General features: G+C 35.5%; 1 protein-coding gene across 5 annotated transcripts in view; it reads right to left on the bottom strand.

Moving 5' to 3' along the window:
• The window catches only part of LARP4B (La ribonucleoprotein 4B), a 90,977-nt gene that overhangs the window by 18,577 nt on the left and 50,621 nt on the right, over positions 1–21,779 (bottom strand). For 3 of the 5 annotated variants that reach the window (XM_081297551.1, XM_081297552.1, XM_081297550.1), the window contains 6 exons: positions 17,815–17,893; positions 16,436–16,572; positions 9,366–9,469; positions 4,936–5,046; positions 3,654–3,707; positions 3,357–3,566 (listed from right to left, as the gene is read on the bottom strand). In XM_081297551.1, coding sequence (XP_081153677.1) covers positions 3,357–3,566; positions 3,654–3,707; positions 4,936–5,046; positions 9,366–9,469; positions 16,436–16,572; positions 17,815–17,893 — 695 coding nt within the window. Of the gene's footprint in view, positions 1–3,356; positions 3,567–3,653; positions 3,708–4,935; positions 5,047–9,365; positions 9,470–16,435; positions 16,573–17,814; positions 17,894–21,779 lie in introns of those variants that run through there. The other 2 variants (XR_014022446.1, XR_014022447.1) reach the window with 2 other exon arrangements.

Genomic DNA, 21,779 nt, shown 5'->3' with positions numbered 1-21,779 from the left:
AAAAGAGATCACTAACTTTCTGGCTTCTGGACCCATGGCCTCAAATAGTCTGTATGAATGACATTCTTTCAAAGGCATTAGCTGTTTGGAGCTTGCCAGTCCCCACCCTAATTTTTCTTTATTTTCTTTTATTTAGGTACCAGGGGTTGCTTATTAGCCAACTGCAATGTCTCCAGCCCTTTTAATTTACTTATTTTAAAAATCTGACAAAGGGTCTAAGTTGCTTGAAGCCTTACTAAATTACTGAGGCTGGCCTTGAACTCACAATCCTCTTGCCTCAACCTCCCAAATTGCTAGGATTACAAGTATGTGCCATTGCACCTGGCTCCCATTCTTAAAAATTTCACTGAACTGACTGAAGTATGTATAGCCCCTTCCATGTTTGATAAAAAGGGAAACAGAAAAGAAAAAAAAAACAAATGATTTTCTCTAGAGCTAACTGAAGTTGTAAGAGAAAAAGGGTATTACAGATAGTTTATCACTTACTGATTTAAAGAAAAATGCAACAAGAGAAATACTTAAAACTTATAAAGTAGAATCACTACTTGAAAAATTCTTCAATCAATAAGACTGACTATTTAAAAAACTATTTAAAAACATATCATTCCAGCTGGGCATGGTGGCACACAGGAAAAAAATGATTGGATTGTGAGTCTTAACCACCAGTGAATTAATCCCTAATGGGATTAACTGAGTGGTGACTTGAGACAGATAGGGTATGGCTGGCGGAAGTGGTTAACTGGGGGTAGGGCTATGCAGTATATATTTTGTATCCAGAGCTGGAGTCTCTCTCCTCTTCCTGATGTGAGCTGCTTCCCTCTGCCACTCTCCTGCCATGATGTTCAGCCCCGCCTCCAGCCCCAGGAGTATTGTGAGCCCTCAAAGAAACTTTTCCTCCTCATAGTTGCTTTAGTCACAGCATTGAAAAAGCTGACCAAAACAGCCAGCCTCAGCAAAAGTGAGGCACTAAGCAACTCAGTGACACCCTATCTCTAAATAAAATACAAAATAGGGCTGGGGATGTGGCTCAGTGGTCAAGTACCCCTGAGTTCAATCCCTCGTACCCACCACCCAAAAACAAAACAAAAAACAGATATCATTCCAGAATAGGTAGATTTTGGAGATTTTAAATCATAGGGAGACCAGTAAAGACTAATTATTTCACATATGTAATTTTACACATGGAACTCTGGTATTTTGAGTAATTTTGCTTAGGAGCCTAAAATAAAACAGATTAACAAAATAATTTAATAGTTTTAATTTAATGAAATAATTGTTTCATAACTTGCTGAGAATAAACAGGCACCATCTCTTTTCTTTTGCTCCAGTGACACAATGTTTCAGAGTAAGTAAAAGAGTACTGGTAAAAGGACTGAGCTCACATACTGTGCACAATCCACACTGCCATCTTTAAAAAAGCAACCTGAGTGGAAAACACCAGTCAAGACCATAAATGACCTAGGATTTCCAAGAAGGTCCAGTCCAGATGCAGATGAATATAACTAAAGAAAGGGAGTGACTACAGGAAGAACTGAGTCTGACAAACATGGTGTTGGCCACATTTGGGGAGGACTTAGGGAGAGTCTAAGCAGTGTAGTTCCTCTAAGGTTCTTTTTTGATATATTTTTTTGGGGGGTAGGGGGAGAACAACTATATATCTATTTTATAGACATAGCCATATTTTAAAAAGTAGTGCATCTTTTTTTCCATTAGGATTCGTTCAAAAAAGAAGTAACTTTGAATTTTAGCCATTTGCATAAACATTCCTTTGCTGCAGAAGTTCTAGAATTTGGGGGGCTAACAGGCCGACACCTTTGAGAACCTCTTCTCATAAATCAACTATCCTTGTATATCCTTTACAGGTTGTAAAAGCTATATTCTAAATGGAGTATGATTTCATTTCCCTTGCTTAGAACCATAGATGACTTCCCAGAAGGTCAAAGTCCACATGCTTCAGGACACTATGTAAGAACACTATACTTTGGCATGATAACTTACCAGCCTTGCTTCCCAGGTTCCTGAGCCCAGACTATACTTTTGCTCAGAAACAATCTGGTCCATAGTTATTCGCATACTTTTGTGCATGTTTTTTGTTCTTGAAGCTTCCTTATCTTTGACCCCTTTTCAAAACTCATACCCAACAGAGAGGCTCAATTTAGGTGACAATATAATATCCTATAAAGTTCTTAACTGATGGTATTTTATATGTGACCTTTTTTTGCAATTATCACCTCCTTGGAAAATCTGTCTTTTCAAGACTGAGGTTTTTCCCCATAGATCTTCATCTTTCATTGTATCAGCAATTAAAGTTGAAACAATAGTTCTCTCAAGTTCCCTCTCTTTCACATGTACTCAGTTTTTCTGCCAGTAAGTGGCTCCCAGCCATCTGACCTTGAGTACTATCCAGTCTCTCCCTGACCCGGTCCACAGCCATATCCTGGATACAAACTCTTTTCAAAGTTACTAACTCAACTTTTATGTACTCTGCCGCTCTACCTCTCTCATTCCAACTAAATCTGTATCCCCACCCCATGCAAACCTTCAATATAGGAACTTACCTTCTTTTTCTAACCCAGACCTCAACTTCAAGGACATTTATCACAGATTGCTGATTTTCCTGCATCCCATGCAATTAAATTCAAGCTAATTTCCAACTAGGAACAGCTGATCTTTCTAGCCATCTCTAGTTAAACTGTAACGGCTAAAGAAAAATGACTAGATCCATTACAAATTTATGAATTCTAACCACAGACCTTACCACAAGCCAGTATCTGTAAAAATTAATCATGCCAACCAACTCTGAGGCAGGTGTGAGAAGTAAAATAAAGCTTTGCAAGGGCTAGGGATGTGGTAGCGTGCTCGCCTGGTGTGTGTGAGGCACTGGGTTCGATTCTCAGCACCACATAAAAATAAAGACATTGTGTCCACCTAAAACTAATAAATATAAAAAAAAAACCTCTGCAAGAAAGCATATATTCCACTTGTTCCAGACTAGTAGAAACTCACTTAAATACCTATCTCCTGAACAGCTCCCCCCTTGCCATTTCCCTCTATGCTCAGAGGGACATGAGTTATACCAGAGTTTTCACTGTATTCTACATTTTATAGGAGAAGAAATGCAGACTGGGCAAGGATCACAGTCACAGTGTTTCAAAGTTTTTGTGCAGATAGTTCTGACTATATCATCAAATAAATTTAAAATTCACAGCATAGCCTGAAGATCTTCTTTATTACAACAAACTGCATATATATCTGATTTCTGTATTAGATAAGGCATTTAAACTTTCAAAGTACCCAGTGGAGTGTCTATGTACAATATAAATGTCTGTTTAATTAAAAAAAAAAAAAAGACTTACCAAGGGTGGATCAAGATAGCTATGTGTTGTTGACCATGTCTGGGGGGTAATCAGGCTGTACAGAGGAAATTGTTGCTGGGGACTGTATACTGGAGGTAAATAAAATGATGTTGTATAACGCTGCTGTGTATAAAGGTTCATGTCCAGAGGTCTAAATCCATTCTTTGGCAAAAACGTGTTTATAGCTATTGCCTTTGCTTTTATCCGTGCCTGTTTGAAAATATATAAGTTTCTATTACAATGCTTAAGAACAATGATTAGAAAACAAAGAAAATGTAATCAACTGGTCTTGCTTACCTTAATTGGCTTTCCTTGAAAAGTTTTTACTTCTTCTCGCAGGTATTTGTAAGCCTAAGGGCAAAATCATCCAATTAGCCTTATAAATAACATGAACTAATAGTTAATTCAATAGCTTAAAAAAAGGATTCTATGATAATAAACAGGAGCAATAATAATGATTCTTTATCCTCTTTGGGTCACAAATCCTTTAAAATAACCTCAGCAACTACGGAACCACTACACAAAATTCTCATAAACAAGATATATACCAATTTTATAAGAATTGAAACCATTAAAGTCTATCAAAGACCTAGGAGGAAATAAAGAATACTAAATACAAAGTTCCTAATATTAATCCCAATTTGAAATCAGAAACATGAAATTCTAAACAGAGGGAGAAAAGATGAAAACTAGGGTTAGGATTGTGGCTCAGAGGTAGAGCGCTCGCCTAGCATGTGTGAGGCACTGGGTTTGATCCTCAGCATCATATAAAGTAAAATAAAGACATCGTGTCCATCTATAACTAAAAAATAAATATTAAAAAAGATGAAAACTAAAATATTAGAAAGTCATTATTTATGTATAGCTGTCCCTTCTCCAAATTAGATCTATATCAAGTCCCTTACATAAGTCCAAAGGATCCACATATTCCCATTCAAGCTCATCCAACATGTTCTCCAAGCAGGTCAGCAGCACTCCGCTCTGTTCTGTAAGCATAGCGCTTCCAATTTCCCATTCCTCTTTCTCTCCTTCTATCCAGTTAAAACCTATCTTTAGCTTTCTGCATTTTCTCTTTTGGACTTCCAGTAGGGGCTGCAATATTTAATACTGAACTCTCGTTAATTTGTTTCCCTCAAACAAGAGTCTCTTTTAAGAGCAAAGAAATATAAGTCCCTTAATTCAGCATGTCTCCTTCAAGGTGCTAACACTCCTCAGTGCCTATGAAAGCACTTTATTTATATAGCACAGGGAAGCCCACTGAAAGACTATGGTTAGGTTCAAATCTCTCCACACTCTGCAAACAGTAAAACATTTCTTTACCTAGATGCAACTGATTTTCCTAAGCTGCTGATCTTACAATATTGTTAGACCATAATGTCACATGCTTTCTATACTGCTATATAAACTATCCACAGAACATCCAGTTTAGGTTTATACAACTCGATTTTGTCTGCACTTTATATCCAAACTTAACACTATGATATAATAACCTCAATGCCCAAATTTACTCTCACTTTGTACTGATATTAAATTACTGGTAAACTATGTACTTCACAGGGAGGTCAAAGAGAGAACTTACCTGCTGTGCATCAGCTTCTGTTTCAAATGTAATAAACCAATTATCATTATAGGCAAATTCACAGTTTATAAATTTCGGTAAGTTATCTCCTTTAAATAGTGCTTCTACTTCCTACAGGAAGAGAGGTTAGATATTAATTCTCAACTATGCCACTTTTTGTCCTCACTAAAAAAAGCATTCTCTTAAGCACAGTTCAACATGATATGATGCCTGGTAAATCTCTTTTCAAAAAAGGATAATGGGTTCAGTGCAGCTTCCAGAATTAGGAACACAATGACACAGGAACATAGTTACACAACTTATTGACAGCTTTCTTGCTTCCAAGATATCATTATGCTAAATTAATTTGAAAGATAAGATACCATTTTAACCACCAGGCTAATAATAATAAGTACATTATTTTGAAAAAAAGTTAATTTAAAATCTAAAAAATATTAGCTCAATTTTTGCTGCTGGCCAAGATATGACATGATACAAACAATTACAAATGAAATTGGGTTTTCCAGCATTGGCCATCAGGCATTCTAGGAGAAGAGTCCCTGAGAGAGGGGATGTGAACAAGGTGACCCTTAGAATGTTGAGCTCATGCCTAAATTCCAGAGCTCCATGGAGGACTCTCCCCAGGTCCTCAGCTTGAGCTTAAAATACCACCTGTGATGATCAGAAGGAATAACCCCAGACTGAGCTCATGGGCAGGGAATAATTTGCCTTCTCACCAGTCAGAGTGGAAAACTGTCCCAAATTCACAGAAAATCAGTACTCAGAAAAGCACTGCCTCAGCAGTGGGGAAAGATGAACCCCAGAGAAAAGACTGCTCTGATTCCATCTTACTAATATTCCTAAAGGATCAAATTGGTTCAAAGTAATCGAGATGGGGTTTTGCTGTTTTGCCCAGGTTGGCAGATCACTCAAGCAATTCTGCCTAGGATCCCGAGTAGTTGGGACAACAGGAATATGCCATCATCAAGTAATTTAACTCCATCTCAGAACCAAAACCAACAATATTTATCAGAATACAAAAATATTCAGTACCCAGTAAAGTAAAAATCAAAATGCTTGGCATTCTTTCAAAAGCTAATAAGCATGTAAAGAAATAGAAAAATCAAACAGATCAAATTAAATCTAGAAGTGACACATATGACAGAATTAGTAGACAAAAGCAATAAAACAGTTACTGATTATATATTTTATATGCTCCAAAACCTGGGCTGAGAATGCTAAATGGAGATATGGAGGAATTTTTAAAAGACCCGAATTAGAGATGAAAAATACAATGTCTGAAATGAAAAGTCCAATAAAGAGGATTAACAGCTACTGAGATACTTTCTGAAGGAAAAAAAAAAAGGGAAAAGAGAGAACACATGAAAAATAATGCTTCAATAAGTACAAGAAACCTGAAAGCTTTTCCAAGGTAACCTGCTATCAAATTGTTTAAAATCAGTGATAAAATCTTCAAGTCACACAGAGAAAGATGATTTATCACATACACAGGAATGAAGATTTAAAAAAAGGAAGACTCATTGTCATAAACAATGCATACCAGAAGAGAACAGAATGACAACAGAAAGGGAAAAAACTTTCCCTGGTCAATCTAGAAATCTATACCCAGCAAATGGGCCTAAAATAAAAACTTTCTCAAGTATATTAAAGCTGGGGGGAGGGGATCACTAGCAGACCTGTTAACACAAGAAATTTTAAAGGACTATTCAGGCAAAAAGAAAGTGATATTAGACAGGAAGTCTAGACCCAGACAAAGGAGGAGAAGCACTAGAAATGGCAAATATTAGATAAGTAAAAAACATATTTTTATTATTTTTAATCTCCTTAAAAGAAAACTAAATTGTTCAAAGCAAACATAACAATATATTGTGGGGCTTATGGCCACACAGAATTAAAGTGCAAAACAAGAGTACAGGGCTGAAGGTGCAAAATCAGAAGAATATTATTTTAAAGAGAAATTAGTATTACATTAATCTAAGGGTACACTCTAGGAAGTTTAATGCTGATAAACCATAAAGCAAGCACTGAAAACCACGTATATCAGACTGGGGTTGTGGCTCAGTGGTAGAGCGCTCGCCTAGCACATGGGAAGCCCTGGGTTTGATCCTCAGCACCACATATAAATAAATAAAAAAGGTATTGTGTCCAACTACAGCTAAAACAACAACAACAAAAAAATACAAACACAACAATAACACGTATATCTAGTAAGCCAAAAAGGGGTTGGAGGATGGAAGAAAGAAAACAAAGAACAGCAGATGCAAAAAGGAAATAGTAAAATGACAAATTTAAACCCAGCAGCATCATTAATCATTTAAATATAAATGGGATACACTCATAATTAAAAGGCAAAAATTTTCAGATTGGGTAAGAAAAGCAAAACTCCACTATGCAATGCTTACCAGAAACTCATTTTAAATGTAAGACACAAATGGAGATGACATACCATAATAATAATAAATGAAAACTGCAGTGGCTACATTCACACCACACAAAGTAGACTCCGGAGAAAAATAAAAAGGGAAAATAGGGTCATTTCATTAAAAAATTATTAGCCAGTAAACCCTTCACAAAGTAAAGAAATTAATCAAATGACTATAAAAATTGTTTCCTAGAATTGTACACCTATTTTGATATGTAACACCTGATAAATAATTTTTGGCTAAAAGAGAAAACTAATACATTAATGCAGAAGTCATACTTGACTAACATAAGTTAGTATTACTACTTTTAAACTCAACCAATAGTCCTTTAGTACCACTAGGCTGTCAATACTGTATTGGAGTGGTTCATTCTTCTGCCTCTGTGAGATTTCTCTCTAAACTATTTTATAAAAATTGGATAAACAGAAGGGTGGGAAGGGGAGGGAGGGGGCATGGGGTTAGAAATGATGGTGGAATGTGATGAACATCATTATCCAAAATACATGAAGACATGAAATGGAATGAATATACTTTGTATACAACCAGAGATATGAAAAACTGTGCTCTATGTGTGTAATATGAATTGTAATGCATTCCATTGTCATATATATATATATGAAACACTGGATCAAGATTTCAAATGTTCTAATCAGTGAGAAGCATCTGGTTACATTTAAGGAAAAGACAACTTTCTAGAAACTCCCACCCCATACTTCTAAGCATCAAGAGATGGACTCTGCATCATACAGCCCTTAGAAACTTATTTCCTATTCAAATTGTTTTGGACTACTTACTTTCCTTCTTTATTTCTCAACTTTATAATTATCACAGGGTTTCTTCCAAGCCTTCTCTCTTAATTTTGCTCAAACTTTGACAACAGATTTATTTAAGTGAGTACAGTTTTGAATACAAATGATACCAAGATCAATGTCTACAGCTAACTGTAGAAAATTCTACTCAGTTATAATTTTTATAAGCATTTCAAGTCTTGAAGAACAGGATCTATGTTTTAAATATTTTGAGCTAAAAAAGGTATCTAGATGATGATGATGATGATAATAATGATAATAATAATAATAATATCATAGTCCTTCATATTCAAAACTTTACAACATACAACTAGTTTAAGTATCTTGGTGAAACAGAAAGTAAACTTTCTCTAAGAAAAAAACCTTTTCAAAAAAGTAATATGATTTCTTACCCTACACCTACAACCTTTTTGGAATCCTTGTCTTTGCAACTTATTTTTCTTTCTGCTGTGCTAGGGAATCAAGCCCAGAGCCTCATGCATGCCAGGAAAGCATTCTATCACTGAGCTCTATCCCTAGCACCAGTGCAGCTTAGTTAACCATTTGGAGAAGTAACAGATTTTATAGCAATGCAAATCAGGTGATTTCAATATTTTAAAACTATCAAATTTTATGATTTATTCCTTAAAATTACTGCCCCAAGCCACTGCTTCTCTAATGATGATCTTCACATTCCATTTTCATGAACAAAGATGACTTTGCCTTTTTACTCTGAAGACATCTGCACTGATGGTGGAAATTCACTGGCAAATAAAAAAGGGGGCATGGTAGCCTGGATTCAGCAGCAACATCAATGGTGCTCAGGGATCTCTTCACAACTCCCTCTTCATAAAATATTTATTTAAAGTAGTTATTTATCATAAAAGTGCCCTGTATCTTAATTTGGGCTTTATCATTATTTCTTATTAGATAAATATTTAAACTCATTTTAACTTATAAATATTGAAATATACAAACCCTATCTTTTTAATGTAAACTGTGTAAAGGAGCTCTGAGATTAAAAGAATTGAGGATTGTTCCTTCTACGAGGAAAGCACATCATAACTATCAGAGTGTATAAATCCTAGGAAAAGTGTTAACTGTTTAGTATCTACTCTTAAATATAAGCCCTCCTAAACACATAGACATAAAAATAATCAAAACCACCAAAAACCCTCAGGAAAATGTCCAAGTACTCATGAGAGGAATAGTCACTTACTTCCACAGGGGTAGATTCAGAGATTTCACGCAGGATTACTATGCAACGATTTTGATTTGGCCTTACTTTTTCTCCCTTCTCATCCACTTGTACTAAAGGTAAAGCTGTAAAGGAGTGGGAGGAAAAACCCATAAATATTAAAACATGACACTTAATTGGAAAATATCACACCATATTACTAAACACATTGAAGAAACCTGTATACAATGGAAAATCACAAGTTTTGTTAGTTTATCTACTTTTTTTATTTATTTTTTTAGTTGTAGTTGGACATAATACCTTTACTTTATTTATTTATTTGTATGTGGTGCTGAGGATGGAACCCAGGGCCTCATGTGCTAGGCGTGTGCTCTAGCCACGACCTCAGCCCAGTTTTGTTAGTTTAATAAAGCTATCAAAAAGTTTTAAATCAACCTTGTATTTAAATTTTTCAAAATGAAGAAACATGGAAATTTTAAGTCCTACAAGTGGTTTAATGTATCTAACACTATGAAAGAAAGAGCAGCAGCTAAAATATTAGTAGATTAAAACACAGGATTAATGGTTTCCTCCTTTCTATAAGTCCCTAAAATATTGTCTTATTGTAACTTTTTATTTTGCAATATTCTAAGTCTTACAGAAAGCTCTCTCATACCCTTCACTCAATTCTCCCTAATGATAACATCTTGCAATAACTCTAGTAGTATCTCAGTAAAAATGGTGTTAGCTCCCCCTCCCCTTCCATGCTGTGACCAAAACATTGACTAGAGCAACTTGGAGAAGAAAGTTTATTTGAGGCTCATGGTTGCAGAGAGTTCAGTCCACAGATGGCCAACTCTACTGCTCTATTTGCTTCCAAAGGTGAGGAAGCAAATGGGGAGGGGAAGGGGAGGGCCCATTGAAGGAAAGCTGTTCAGCTCATGATCAGGTCAGGAAGCAAACAGAAATGTGTATGTGTACCCCACTTCCTCCAGTTATAACTCATTTGCCTACAGTCCGTTCAAACTGATTAGGTTACAGCTCTTACATATCAATCATTTCACCTCTGAATAGTCCTGCATCAACAGGAGCTTCCGGGGGACACCTCATATCCAAACCATAACAGATACCAATGTTGGTGCAATACTCCCAAGGAGCAGGCTTAATTCAGATTTCACCAGTTTTTATGTGCACCCTTTTTGGTTAAGTTTGTGTTTTGGTGTCACTTCTATGAAATTATTTTGTATCAATTCCACTTACAGCACATTATGGTCACAATCTAGACTCAGGGATATCTACCACCATCAAGACACAAATCACCAATAATTCTGACACCCAAACTAAACAGACAGTATGAAAAAAATATTTCAGGCCAGTATTCCTCATGAACACCTCAAGAACTGGCAAATTGAATCCAACAATATATAAAAATGTAATGAAACATAAAAATGGGGTTATCTCAGTAAGGCAATTTTTGCTTATCAATTAAAAAAAAATCAAGCAATCTAAATCACCATATTCATGAGTTAAAAAAAAATACAACCATCACAGAGATGTAGGGAAAGTAATGAACAAAATCCAGCATTCATTTATGAGAAAATATTTTCAGCCATCTAGAAACAGAGGAAACTTCCTCAATTAGATTAATGTCACTTGTGAGCAACCTAGAAATAGCCTTACACTTAAGGCAAGAAGCCTGAAATGACTCCCCCACACACCATAAACAGGAGCAAAGCAAGAATGTCTTTCTCCCTACTTCTATTGAATACTGTACTAGATCTTCTAGCCAATGCAATAATGCAAGAAACACCCAGACTGGACATAAAGAGGCATTCACAGACAAGTTTACCTATAGAGAAAATCTAATACAATTTTCATAAAAACTTGAATTTAGTTAGTTTACAAAATTAATATATAAGTGAATTGTAGTTCTATATACTTGCATGAAACTAGAAACTAAAAATATCATAAAATAAAAAATGTGAAGTAATTATAAATTTGATAAAAGATTAATGATCTATATATTAAAAATTGTAAAACATTGCTAGGAACAATTTAAAAGACCTAAATAAAGGAAGAGATATTTGTGTTCATACAGTGGAAAAGTCAATATTGGTAATACATCAATTCTCCTCAAATTTTGACAATCAATTGTAATTCCAGTACAAACCCATCAAGCCTTTCTGAAAAATTACAATGATGATTCTAAAATTCAAAAGCACAAGGCGATGTAGTAGGAAAAGAAGTCATTTCAACAAATGGTGCTGGAACAGTTGCACATTAGATCAATGCTTCACACAATGTACAAAACCTAACTTAAACACACATACACATACAAATCCAAATATTTTTTTTAAAAAAATATTTATTTATTTATTAGTTATTGGCGGACACAACATCTTTGTTTGTATGTGGTGCTAGAGGATCAAACCCGGGCCGCACGCATTCCAGGTGGGCGCGCTACCGGTTGAGCCACATCCCCAGCCCCACAAATCCAAATCTTAAACCTAAAACTATAAAGCTTATGGAAAACTTTTGTAACCTGGAACTAGGCAAAGATAACATAAGTATACCACCGGAAGGAAGAACTTAAAAAACAAAACACAGACACACACATATCTTCAAAAGATAAGAACAAAAAAGTGACAGACTGAAAGAATACATATAATTCACATTTAAACATCCATATGCAAAAAAAAAAATTTTTGTTTTCATGTAAATACAGACTTTAATCTTGTCACAAAAATTAGCTCAAAATGGATCACAGACCTAAATGTAAAGTGTAAAATCCTAGAAGAACACATAGGTGAGATCTAGATAAACTGGGATTGGCAATGACCTTTTTGACACACCACCAGACATTATCCAAAAAAGAACTACCCAATAAGCAGAACTACAGTAAAATTTAGAACACTTTCTCTGTGAAGTATGTCAAGAAAACGAGAAGCCAAGTCACAGACTGGGAGCAAAGATTTGCAAAAACCACATCAGATAAAGGACTGTTTAAAATAAAGAACTCAAAGCTTAAAAATAAAAAAGGGGGCTGAGGTTGTGGCTCAGTGGTAGAGCGCTCGCCTAGCACACATGAGGTGCTAGATTCAATCCTCAGCACCATGTAAAAAATAAATAAAGTGAAGGTATTGTGTCCAACTACAACTAACTTAACTAAATAAATAAAAATTAAAAAATTAAAAAGGAACAATACCATTAAAATGGGCAAAAAACCTGAAAAGACACTTCACCAGATGGCTAATAATCATGAGAGAATATATTCTCAAGAAAAAGTAATTTGGGTGGGTTATTATAAAACTAAATATTCTAACCACATGAATCTACACAAATACCTGTACACAAGCATTTATAGAAGCTTTATTCATAAATGTTAAAACCTGGAAGCAACCAAGATGTACTTTGGTAGATGAATGGATAAACTGTGGTACACTCAGACAATAAAATAATATTCAGCACTAAAAAGAAATGAGCTATCAATCCCTGGAGCAAATTTGTATATTATCAAGTGAAAGAAACCCATCATACAGTATATAAAACACTGTATGATTCCAACCCTAAAATATTCTAAAAAGGGTAAAATTGTGGAGATAGTAAAAAGATTAATGATTGACACGGGTTCAGGAGGAAGAAAATGAATAAGCAAAGCATAGAGGATTTTTAAAGCAGTGAAACTGTTCTGTATGATACTATAATGGTGAATAATTGTTATTATATATTTGTCCAAACCATAAAATGTATCATCAAGAATGAACCCTAATGTAAATTATTGACTCTGGGTGGTAATGGTATGGTAATATAAGTTCATCAGCTGTAATACATGCTATCACTTTGGTGGGAGATGTTATTTGTTACTTATACTGTACCTTCTTTTGCTGTGACAGTAAAACTGTTCTGAAAAATAAAGTATATTTTAAAAAAAATATTGGGCTGGGGATAGAGCTGGTAGAGTGCTTGCCTTGCATACACAAGGGCTTAGGTTCAATCTCCAGCACCACAAAAAAAAAAAACCAAAAACAACGAAACAACAACAGCAACAAAACCCCACTAAATAGTAAAGAAAAAAAAAAAACAGTAAGGAAATAGAAATTAATACCACAGTGAGATACCACTAAACATCTAAAATTAAAATGAGCGTATTCAAGTGTTGGTTAGGATATGTACCAACTGCAGCTTCTCTCTCTTCTGGTGATATCCAACTGTAAAATGGTCCAACCACCTTGGAAAACAAGTGGGTGGGTCCACAACCCACAAAGTTAATTATAACTCTACCACACAATGCAGACATTTTACTCCCAGATATTGACCCAAGAGTAAGGGAAGCACATGTTCATACAGTTTTACACAAGTGTTCAGAGCAACTGTACTTATACTAGTCAAAATGTGGCAATAACCTAAATATCTTACAATGAGTGGGTGAATAAACCAATTGTCAATTCCAGTTCAATGGAATACTGATCAGCAATAAAAAGCAATGACCTACTGATACACTCAACTACAAAACAATTGTGCTGAGTAAATAAAGCCAGCCATTGCTCCTCCAAAAAAAAAAAAAATTACATAATAGATTCTATTAAAATCCAAACTAATTTGGGGCTCGGGCTGAGTGATAGAATGCTCGCTTGGCACACATGAGGCACTGGGTTCGCACCTCAGCACCACATAAAACACAAAATAAAGGTATTGTGTCCACCTACATATAAAAAAATACATATTAAAAAAAATGCAAACAAATCAATAGAATGCAACCAGAACACCTAGTGAGGGAATGGAGGAAACCTCTGGTGAGTCATGGAGATACAACAGTGATAATTTCATGGGTATACAAATGTCAAAACTTATCAAATGTACACTTAAACATGTATAGTTTATGGTAAATTCTACCTCAAAAAATGACAATAAAATAAATACTAATGAAACCCTCAGTGCCTCTCCCTTCCCTAATTCATGTGCCTCTATAACATTTTACCGTGAATTAGAAATTTCATTCTTATTCAGGCTTTTATACTATTATCATGTGCAACTGATTCCATAGAAAAAGAGCTCTGTTTTACACATACTCAATATCTATACACTTGATTTCATCGTGTAAATATTTGGAAATATGCCTTTAAATCACATTATGGATTTAAAATTTTATTCTTCTTGAGAACATGTAGTTCCAACTCACTTTTTGGTTCTAACACATACCACAGGAACAGAACACAATGTTGTTTCTTCTGATGACAAGTATTTTGGTGCTTTTTTTCAAGTTGACAATTTTAACCAAAATGGGTTTGTAAAACAAAACATTTGAAGCAGATACACTGTGATATGTACTGTATGTATTATGACACAGAAATAGTTTAGAAATTAGTTTTATCTAAATAACAACAGTGTTACATTACTCAAATTCAAATGAAATAATTTTAAAGTGTCCACTGTATATCTGACTCTGCTAAATATTTTGAGGATGACAATAAGATGAAAAAAGCTTCTGAGGGCTTATTTATGTCACCCTCTTTAGAACTACAATGGATGTAATATTCTAACTATATTCTGATCACAAAGATTATATGTGCACATTTCTTTCTGTTCAAAAACTGAATGAAAAAGAACATTAGATAATAAAGTGCTAAACTGAAATGGATAAAAAGTAACATTACAACTGAAAAATTACCTTCAAAGGGGCAACAAAGTTTGCACTGTATACTCAAGAGGAATAATTAAATATGGGATACCTAAGAATAATCAAAAGACTTAACAGAGTACAAACAAGTACAAGAAAGTTATTGGCCTTGTAAAGTAGATTAAAAATTGGATTTCTATTCTAAATGGCAAAAGTAGGAAGTAAAAACATCACCAAGGTGACATTCAGAACTCACAGTTAATGGTAATAATGTTAGCCAATTTCTTCATTTTTTATAAAGCAACAGAAAAACAGAAAACAAAACTTTTACTTGTGACTAGAAAATAAAATTACAAGTTCAAAGGTTAAGATGTTCATCTTTTTACAATACTGTAAAGTCAAACTCACACAAGAAAAAAATATGTGCACTGACTGTATCTTCAGTACACGGGGACAGAGACAAGGTGGAAACAATTGCCTCTACAGAAGTGTAAGTAATGAAAAGGCATGATGATAGTGAGAGAAACGAAGCTTTAATTCAGGCATAGCAATGTGCAATCATTCAAAGATATGTACGCAGTGGTGGGAGAGGAATTGTGCACAGTTCACACTGTGAAGGACACCCATCAAGTTGAGTCTAATGAGGGCAACTACAGAAGCTATTCACCTGGTATTTGTAGCTACAGTATAAAATGTGAATTTCCATAATTAATCCAGTTCAAAAGGAGCTCCAAATATCACACACTTAATAAAGAAGGAATCTGCCTTTAGGCAGGAGGAATCACCAGGGCTCCGGAAACTCAGGGAACATAGGGAAAGTGGTGTTCTCTTATGATTTCAGCGATGCATTCATTCAAAACTGAGTATACATTTTGAATATGCACACTCCAAGTCACTTATGCCTACATAAAGGCTGTTTTTCTTCTTTTAAAAAATAAAACAGGTTATAGAAGCTTTAAGTGTGCAAAGCAAACTAGAATACAACCTACAATTTGGTACAACAAGCCAACACTGAATATTTACATTTCCTGAAATTCCTATAATTAACTGATGTAATGTTTATACATTTGATGCTGCCAAATTGGGGGGGGGGCTTCATTCAGAATATACTTTAAGGAAAAATGCTACAATGTTTCATCAAAACTTAAACAAGGAACTTAAGGAAGTGAAATTTGAAAGAAACTCTTTTTGTGGCCAAAATGCTAATTAAAATGTATTTTATTTTAAGTACTTTGTTTTCATGAATGCAACAGCTGTCTTTATAATCTCCATTTTAAAAAATTCATTTTCTCCTTCAGATGACAAATAAGCAGACTGAGATTTTGTTATGAATTCAGTGTTCCCATTATTGGGACCAGTCAGAAAGGAATGAAAGGCTAAGGAATATTTGATTTCCCAAAAAGTACCATTTGGTGACTGGTAGATGTAAAGAGTCCCTGATAAGACAAACGGTGTAAAAACAAGTGTAATTCATTTCAAATTGTCATTTACTTACATCTTAGCACTTCAACAATTAAATCCACATCAGTACTGAGTTTTTTGATATGGTCAAGGTTAGCTACCGTTGTAATTGGCACATACTGATCACTATCCATCTGCGATATGAGATACATGTCACTAGCAAGATTCTCCCTGTTGAAAGAAAACAATCTCTTTTAATTGATATTTCTTTAAAAAGAAGTTTCATCTAGTGCAATATCAGTTTCACAAGATGTACAAATGTGGCACGGTACGACTTTGGGGTTGGATGTGGGCCTCCCATCTGTTATTTGCTCTTTCTCTGTCCATAGGTTTATTTTTTCCAAGACACTTGGAGAGATAGAGCAAAAGATAGAGCAGATAATTATTCTTAAAATGTAGTTATGGCTTATCTTTGTTCTAAATAGTTTTTGAGTAATTTATTAAAAATACACACAGAAGTTTTTCTTCTTCTTCTTATGGTAAGGAAATCTAAATGAATGAACAAGGAAAAAAAATATATATATATATAAAGGCCAAGATAAAGTCAGTACCCAAAATGCATGCTATAAAATCTGGATACTTGCTAGAGAAGCTGCAAATCCAGCTCTGGCTTCCTAGCAGCCAGAATTAAAAGGAAGAAAACAGGATCAGTATAACTTCATGCACAGGGTCAAAAGGTAAGCCACAAATAATCTGCAGTTCAGGTCAAGATGAACAACTTCCTAGTATTTTGGTCAAAGTTAAAAGTTTCCTGTGAATTCGCAGGAAACAGACAATGTGTGATATAATGAGCAAGGCCCTCAAAAACACCTCATAACTGAAGCACAATAATGGATTTCATAGGACTCTTCTTACAATGTCCCTTGTGAGGGAAATACCCTTCTATCCCTCATCTCACCTAGCCATTGCACAGATGTGGGTGATTCTAGATTCGTGAAGGCTAGATAAAGGTTTGTGAGTAAAAGAGACATAGGTTTTTCAACTTTTACCCCATCTTTTGTTCTTAAATTATGCCACTATACAATATACTCAATGCTTCTAATTTGTGATGACAACATAGGAAATTTGCTCTCAGACATCACTGAGGCTCAAGATTCTAAGACTACCTGAGACTTTGATGCAGTGGCATGGGGGCAAGGAGGGAGCAGGTAGGAAGGAAGTCAAGGAATCTTTATTTCAAATAGCTAACAAGATGAATTTGAGGCTCCAACTCTGGGGACCACTGACCTGAGGATTATGATCAATTACCTAACATGCCAAAAGCCTATTTACTCATTATTCTAGATATCTAATTCACAGAGTATTCACACATATCTTTTAGTATATACATGGTCTTCTATGTAAAATCACATTTATAGATAATAAATAATACATACCAGCAGGGATATTCAGTACTAGAAAAACTAGTCTTACCTAGATAAGCAGAATTCCAATGTTTTTTTAAGTACTTCCCGGGGATCTTCCTGGCTTTCTGGTTGAGACTCATTTCCTCCTATATAAAAGTAATAATCAATTCAGGAAAAATAGCTTAAAATTTTCCAACCTGATAATTTAGTATGGCAGTTCTAGTACTTTCAATATACTTATTTACACACTTGTACCCATGCATGAAGTAAAGAAGACTTCTATTATTTTACCTATTAGAAAAGGGTAAGTCGTGTAAACAAAACAGTCTCCCTCTCTTCCATCTAAATCTAAAACATCACACTTTAAGGATTAAATAGCTTCTACACTAGAGCATTAAATTTGCCTTTAAATTTCCAGATAGGCAAAGCAATAAGTGAGAAACTGTCACGTTCTTGTCAGATGATAAACAAATCAGACACTCAAAGGACATAAAAGTTCATTCTAAATCCCAGAACAAGTTGCTTATGAGAAGGTGTCAGCCAGTATGACAGGTGACTTAAGTGTGTATGGTCATAGATAACACCAGGCAATAGATCATGGCCTTCTACTGAATTGAACCCAGGTTTAGGCCAAGACACTCCACCACCACCTGCAACACTCTGGACACAGGTTGTTTCAATAATGTTGAAATGAAAAGAACTGGAGTGCTGAAACACTAAGATTTTTCATATGCTGCCATATAAATCAGCCTGGTTAATTTATGTGTCAATCATATATGTGATTATGTTCCAACAATATATGTGCAAGAATAACATAAGAGACATTGGTAATTTGAAAGATTCATGTTAAAGAGCATGAAAAAAAAAAAAAAAAAACAAAGCGGGGGCATTTAGAACAAACGGACAGAAAGTTCAGGCCACTATTATATAATGAGGTTTAACAAAATCCACTTTCAATAGCAAAAAGAAAACAAAACTGCTAAAACAACCAAAAGTAAAATAAAGGAAACCACAAGACATGAAAATGAAAACTAAAAATAACCTATCATTCCCTCATTCAGAGGCTTCTCCTAGTCATTCCATCTAAATTCACATCCCATCCTCTATATTTAAGAGATACTTACTAAGTATCTCCTGCATACTGGGATCTGTTGCAGGAACTGTGAATTCAGTCCAAATAAGGCAAGGCCTCTGCTTGTATAAGGCCAACATTCCAGAGGGAGAGCCAGACAATAGGTAGTTAAATAAATAACTACCCAACATAATGTGAGATAGAAACCCACAAACAAACCAGGATAAGAGGCCAGAGCTGCATGATGCTGATCTAGATGGGAAGTGACATCCGATCTGATGGGAAGGATGTGGAATGTGCCAGGCAGTGGAAAGTGAGTTCTAAACTGGGCAGGTACAGGGATCTTAGAGGGGTAGAGTCAACAGATAGTAAGGAGGCAAAGGTAACTGAGAAGCAGAGTGAGAGAACCTGGTAAGTGAGGTCACAAAGTGGAGCACCTATGAATCAGATCAAGAAGGATGTCAGAATTTAATAGGACACCAATTCAGAGCTGACATTTTTTTAAATTAATTATTTTATCATCTTTCCTGCCCCATGCTCCCTCCTACCCCTGTGTGCCCTTTGCCCAATCACAAATCCTCTACTTTTCCCATGCCACCCCCCACCCCACCCCACGCCCCCAATTGAGGATCAGCATCCATTTATCAGAGAGAGAACATTTGGCCTTTGGTTTTTTGGTATTGGCTTACTTCACTTAGCGTGATATTCTCCAACTCCATCCATTTACCTGCAAATGCTATGATTTTATTCTCTTTTTTAATGGTGATAAATACTCCATTGTGTATATGTACCACAGTTTCTTATCCATTCATCTACTAAAGGGCATGTAGGTTGCTTCTATAGTTTTTGTGAATTGAACTGCTATAAATATTGATGTGGCTGCATTACTATTACTATTTGTTGTTTTTAAGTCCTTTGGGTATAGACTGAGGAGTGGGATAGCTGGGTCAAATGGTGGTCAGAATTGACATTTTGGAAAGACCTCTTCGGTTTGATGGCGCATGTTGACTGTGAAAGGTGTAAGAGGGAAAAGGGGGACCAGTTGGGAGGCTAACACAATAATTAAGGAGACAACACCATTTAGGACTCAAAATACAGATAGTACTGAGGTCAAGAGTGCAATAGAGAAGAGTACCAGCATCTAGACCCAGGGCATTCCAACTTCCAGTACAAAGTAAGAGGAGGAAGGCCAAAGGACACAGAGGAGCTGCCCAAAAGTCAAGAATAGTATCAGCAAGTTGAGAGCTGAGAGAAAAAAATCGTTTCATATGAAGGATCTGCAGCTATAAAAAAGACATGGTAATGTTAGGTAAGTATATAGTGAGAATTAACTACTGGATCTGACCATACGAGGATCACTACAGAGCTTGACAAATGCAATTTGGGGGCTGAAAAGACAACTGTCTGCCTGAAGGGACTGCCTAGGAGATAAGGATGTGGGGGCAGCCAGCAGAGAAAACTGTTTTGAAGCATCCTGCTGGGGGAAGATGGGTTGTCTAGGGTGGTTCCACTTCAGATAAGTGATGAAACTGCATTACAATGATAGGAAATGATCCAGCAATAAAGAAATCCTTGACTCTGTAGACAAAACAAAGGATCCAGGTTTGTGATAATGTAGAAAAGGAGGGCTCACTTGAGAGATTGCTAGGTTGGGTGGTGTCAGCAGACACCAGATCATCTGCTTCCAGAGACTGGATTTATTTTCCTTTTAAAAACAACAATGATAACAACAAAACAAATAAAATTTTCCAGACAGGGGACATCAGGCAACAAAGGACATGAAACCCTGAGCACCAAGAATATGTGCATTAACCTTCTGGTGACCTTAACCCGCTACCTTGAGAGAAGAACTAGACCAAACAGAACATCGAAAGATGAGAACTATAATATCTGATATTAAAAATACTTGAAATTAAGAGATCAGACATTATAGAAGACTAGTAAACTTGAAGACTCAGCAATAGGAACTTCTCAAAATAAATGCAATTTTTATAACTGACAGAGGGGGCAATATAAGAAATAAATTATGGGATAATTTCAAATAGCTTAATTTAACAAGAGACAATGTTACAAAATGCTCAAAGCCACTGATAAAGAGAAAAAACCTGTATGTACATGGGAACAAAGAATACCAGAGATGGTAACAACATATGTAAACATGTAAGCTTTTTATCTTAGTACTATTTAAATCTCTTTAGCAAATTACTATCTTTTAAACAAATAAAAAATAAAAATTTTTTAAAAATTAAAAACCAGTTTATAATAAATATAATTGTAACATGGAACAGTGATAAAAGCACCAAGGCAAGGTGGTTCCTGCGTTCCATGTAAAGTGATACACACTGGCCTGAAGGGATACTCTGTTAATTAACAGAATATAAACACCAACCAAAGAACCACTCAAGCAACAAACTGAAGTAAAAGAAACCTAATCCAGCCAGTCCAGATAATCCCTCAATTGCAATCCCATGGATTTAGGAGGCTGAGGCAGGAGGATTTCAAACTCAAATCCAGCCTCAGCAACTTGGCAAGATCCAAAAATAAAAAGGGGCTGGGGAAGTGGTTTAGTAGTTAAGTACCTAGAGTTCAATTCCTGGTTTAACAAACAACAACAAAAGCAGCAGCCTATCTAATGGAAAGGGGAAATGAAGAACAAAGAATATGTGAGACAAAAAGAGAACATGCCTGGAGCCCAGGGTATGGGTTCTAATGTCATTCTCCCATACAAGGAACTAGGGATCCTTGGAGAAATTGCTGATGGTAGGAAGAAAAGAAAAAACAAAAAAACCCAAAAAGTCCTACATTGACAGGAATAGTCAAATGGAGCCAACTAAGAAGAGTTTCCCAAAGGCCAAAGCCAGAACAACTTGAGCAATAAAATACTACTGGATAATTACCCAAGTACAGAATAAGCATTCCTGAGTCCATACTGATACAAGTAAATAGATGCAAAAATAAAT

The sequence above is a fragment of the Spermophilus citellus genome, assembly GCF_964194105.1.
Source record: "Spermophilus citellus genome assembly, chromosome: 6".
Lineage (NCBI taxonomy): Eukaryota > Metazoa > Chordata > Mammalia > Rodentia > Sciuridae > Spermophilus > Spermophilus citellus.
The sequence above is the reverse complement of the archived record's forward strand: the minus strand, read 5'-3'. Positions and strand labels throughout refer to the sequence as shown.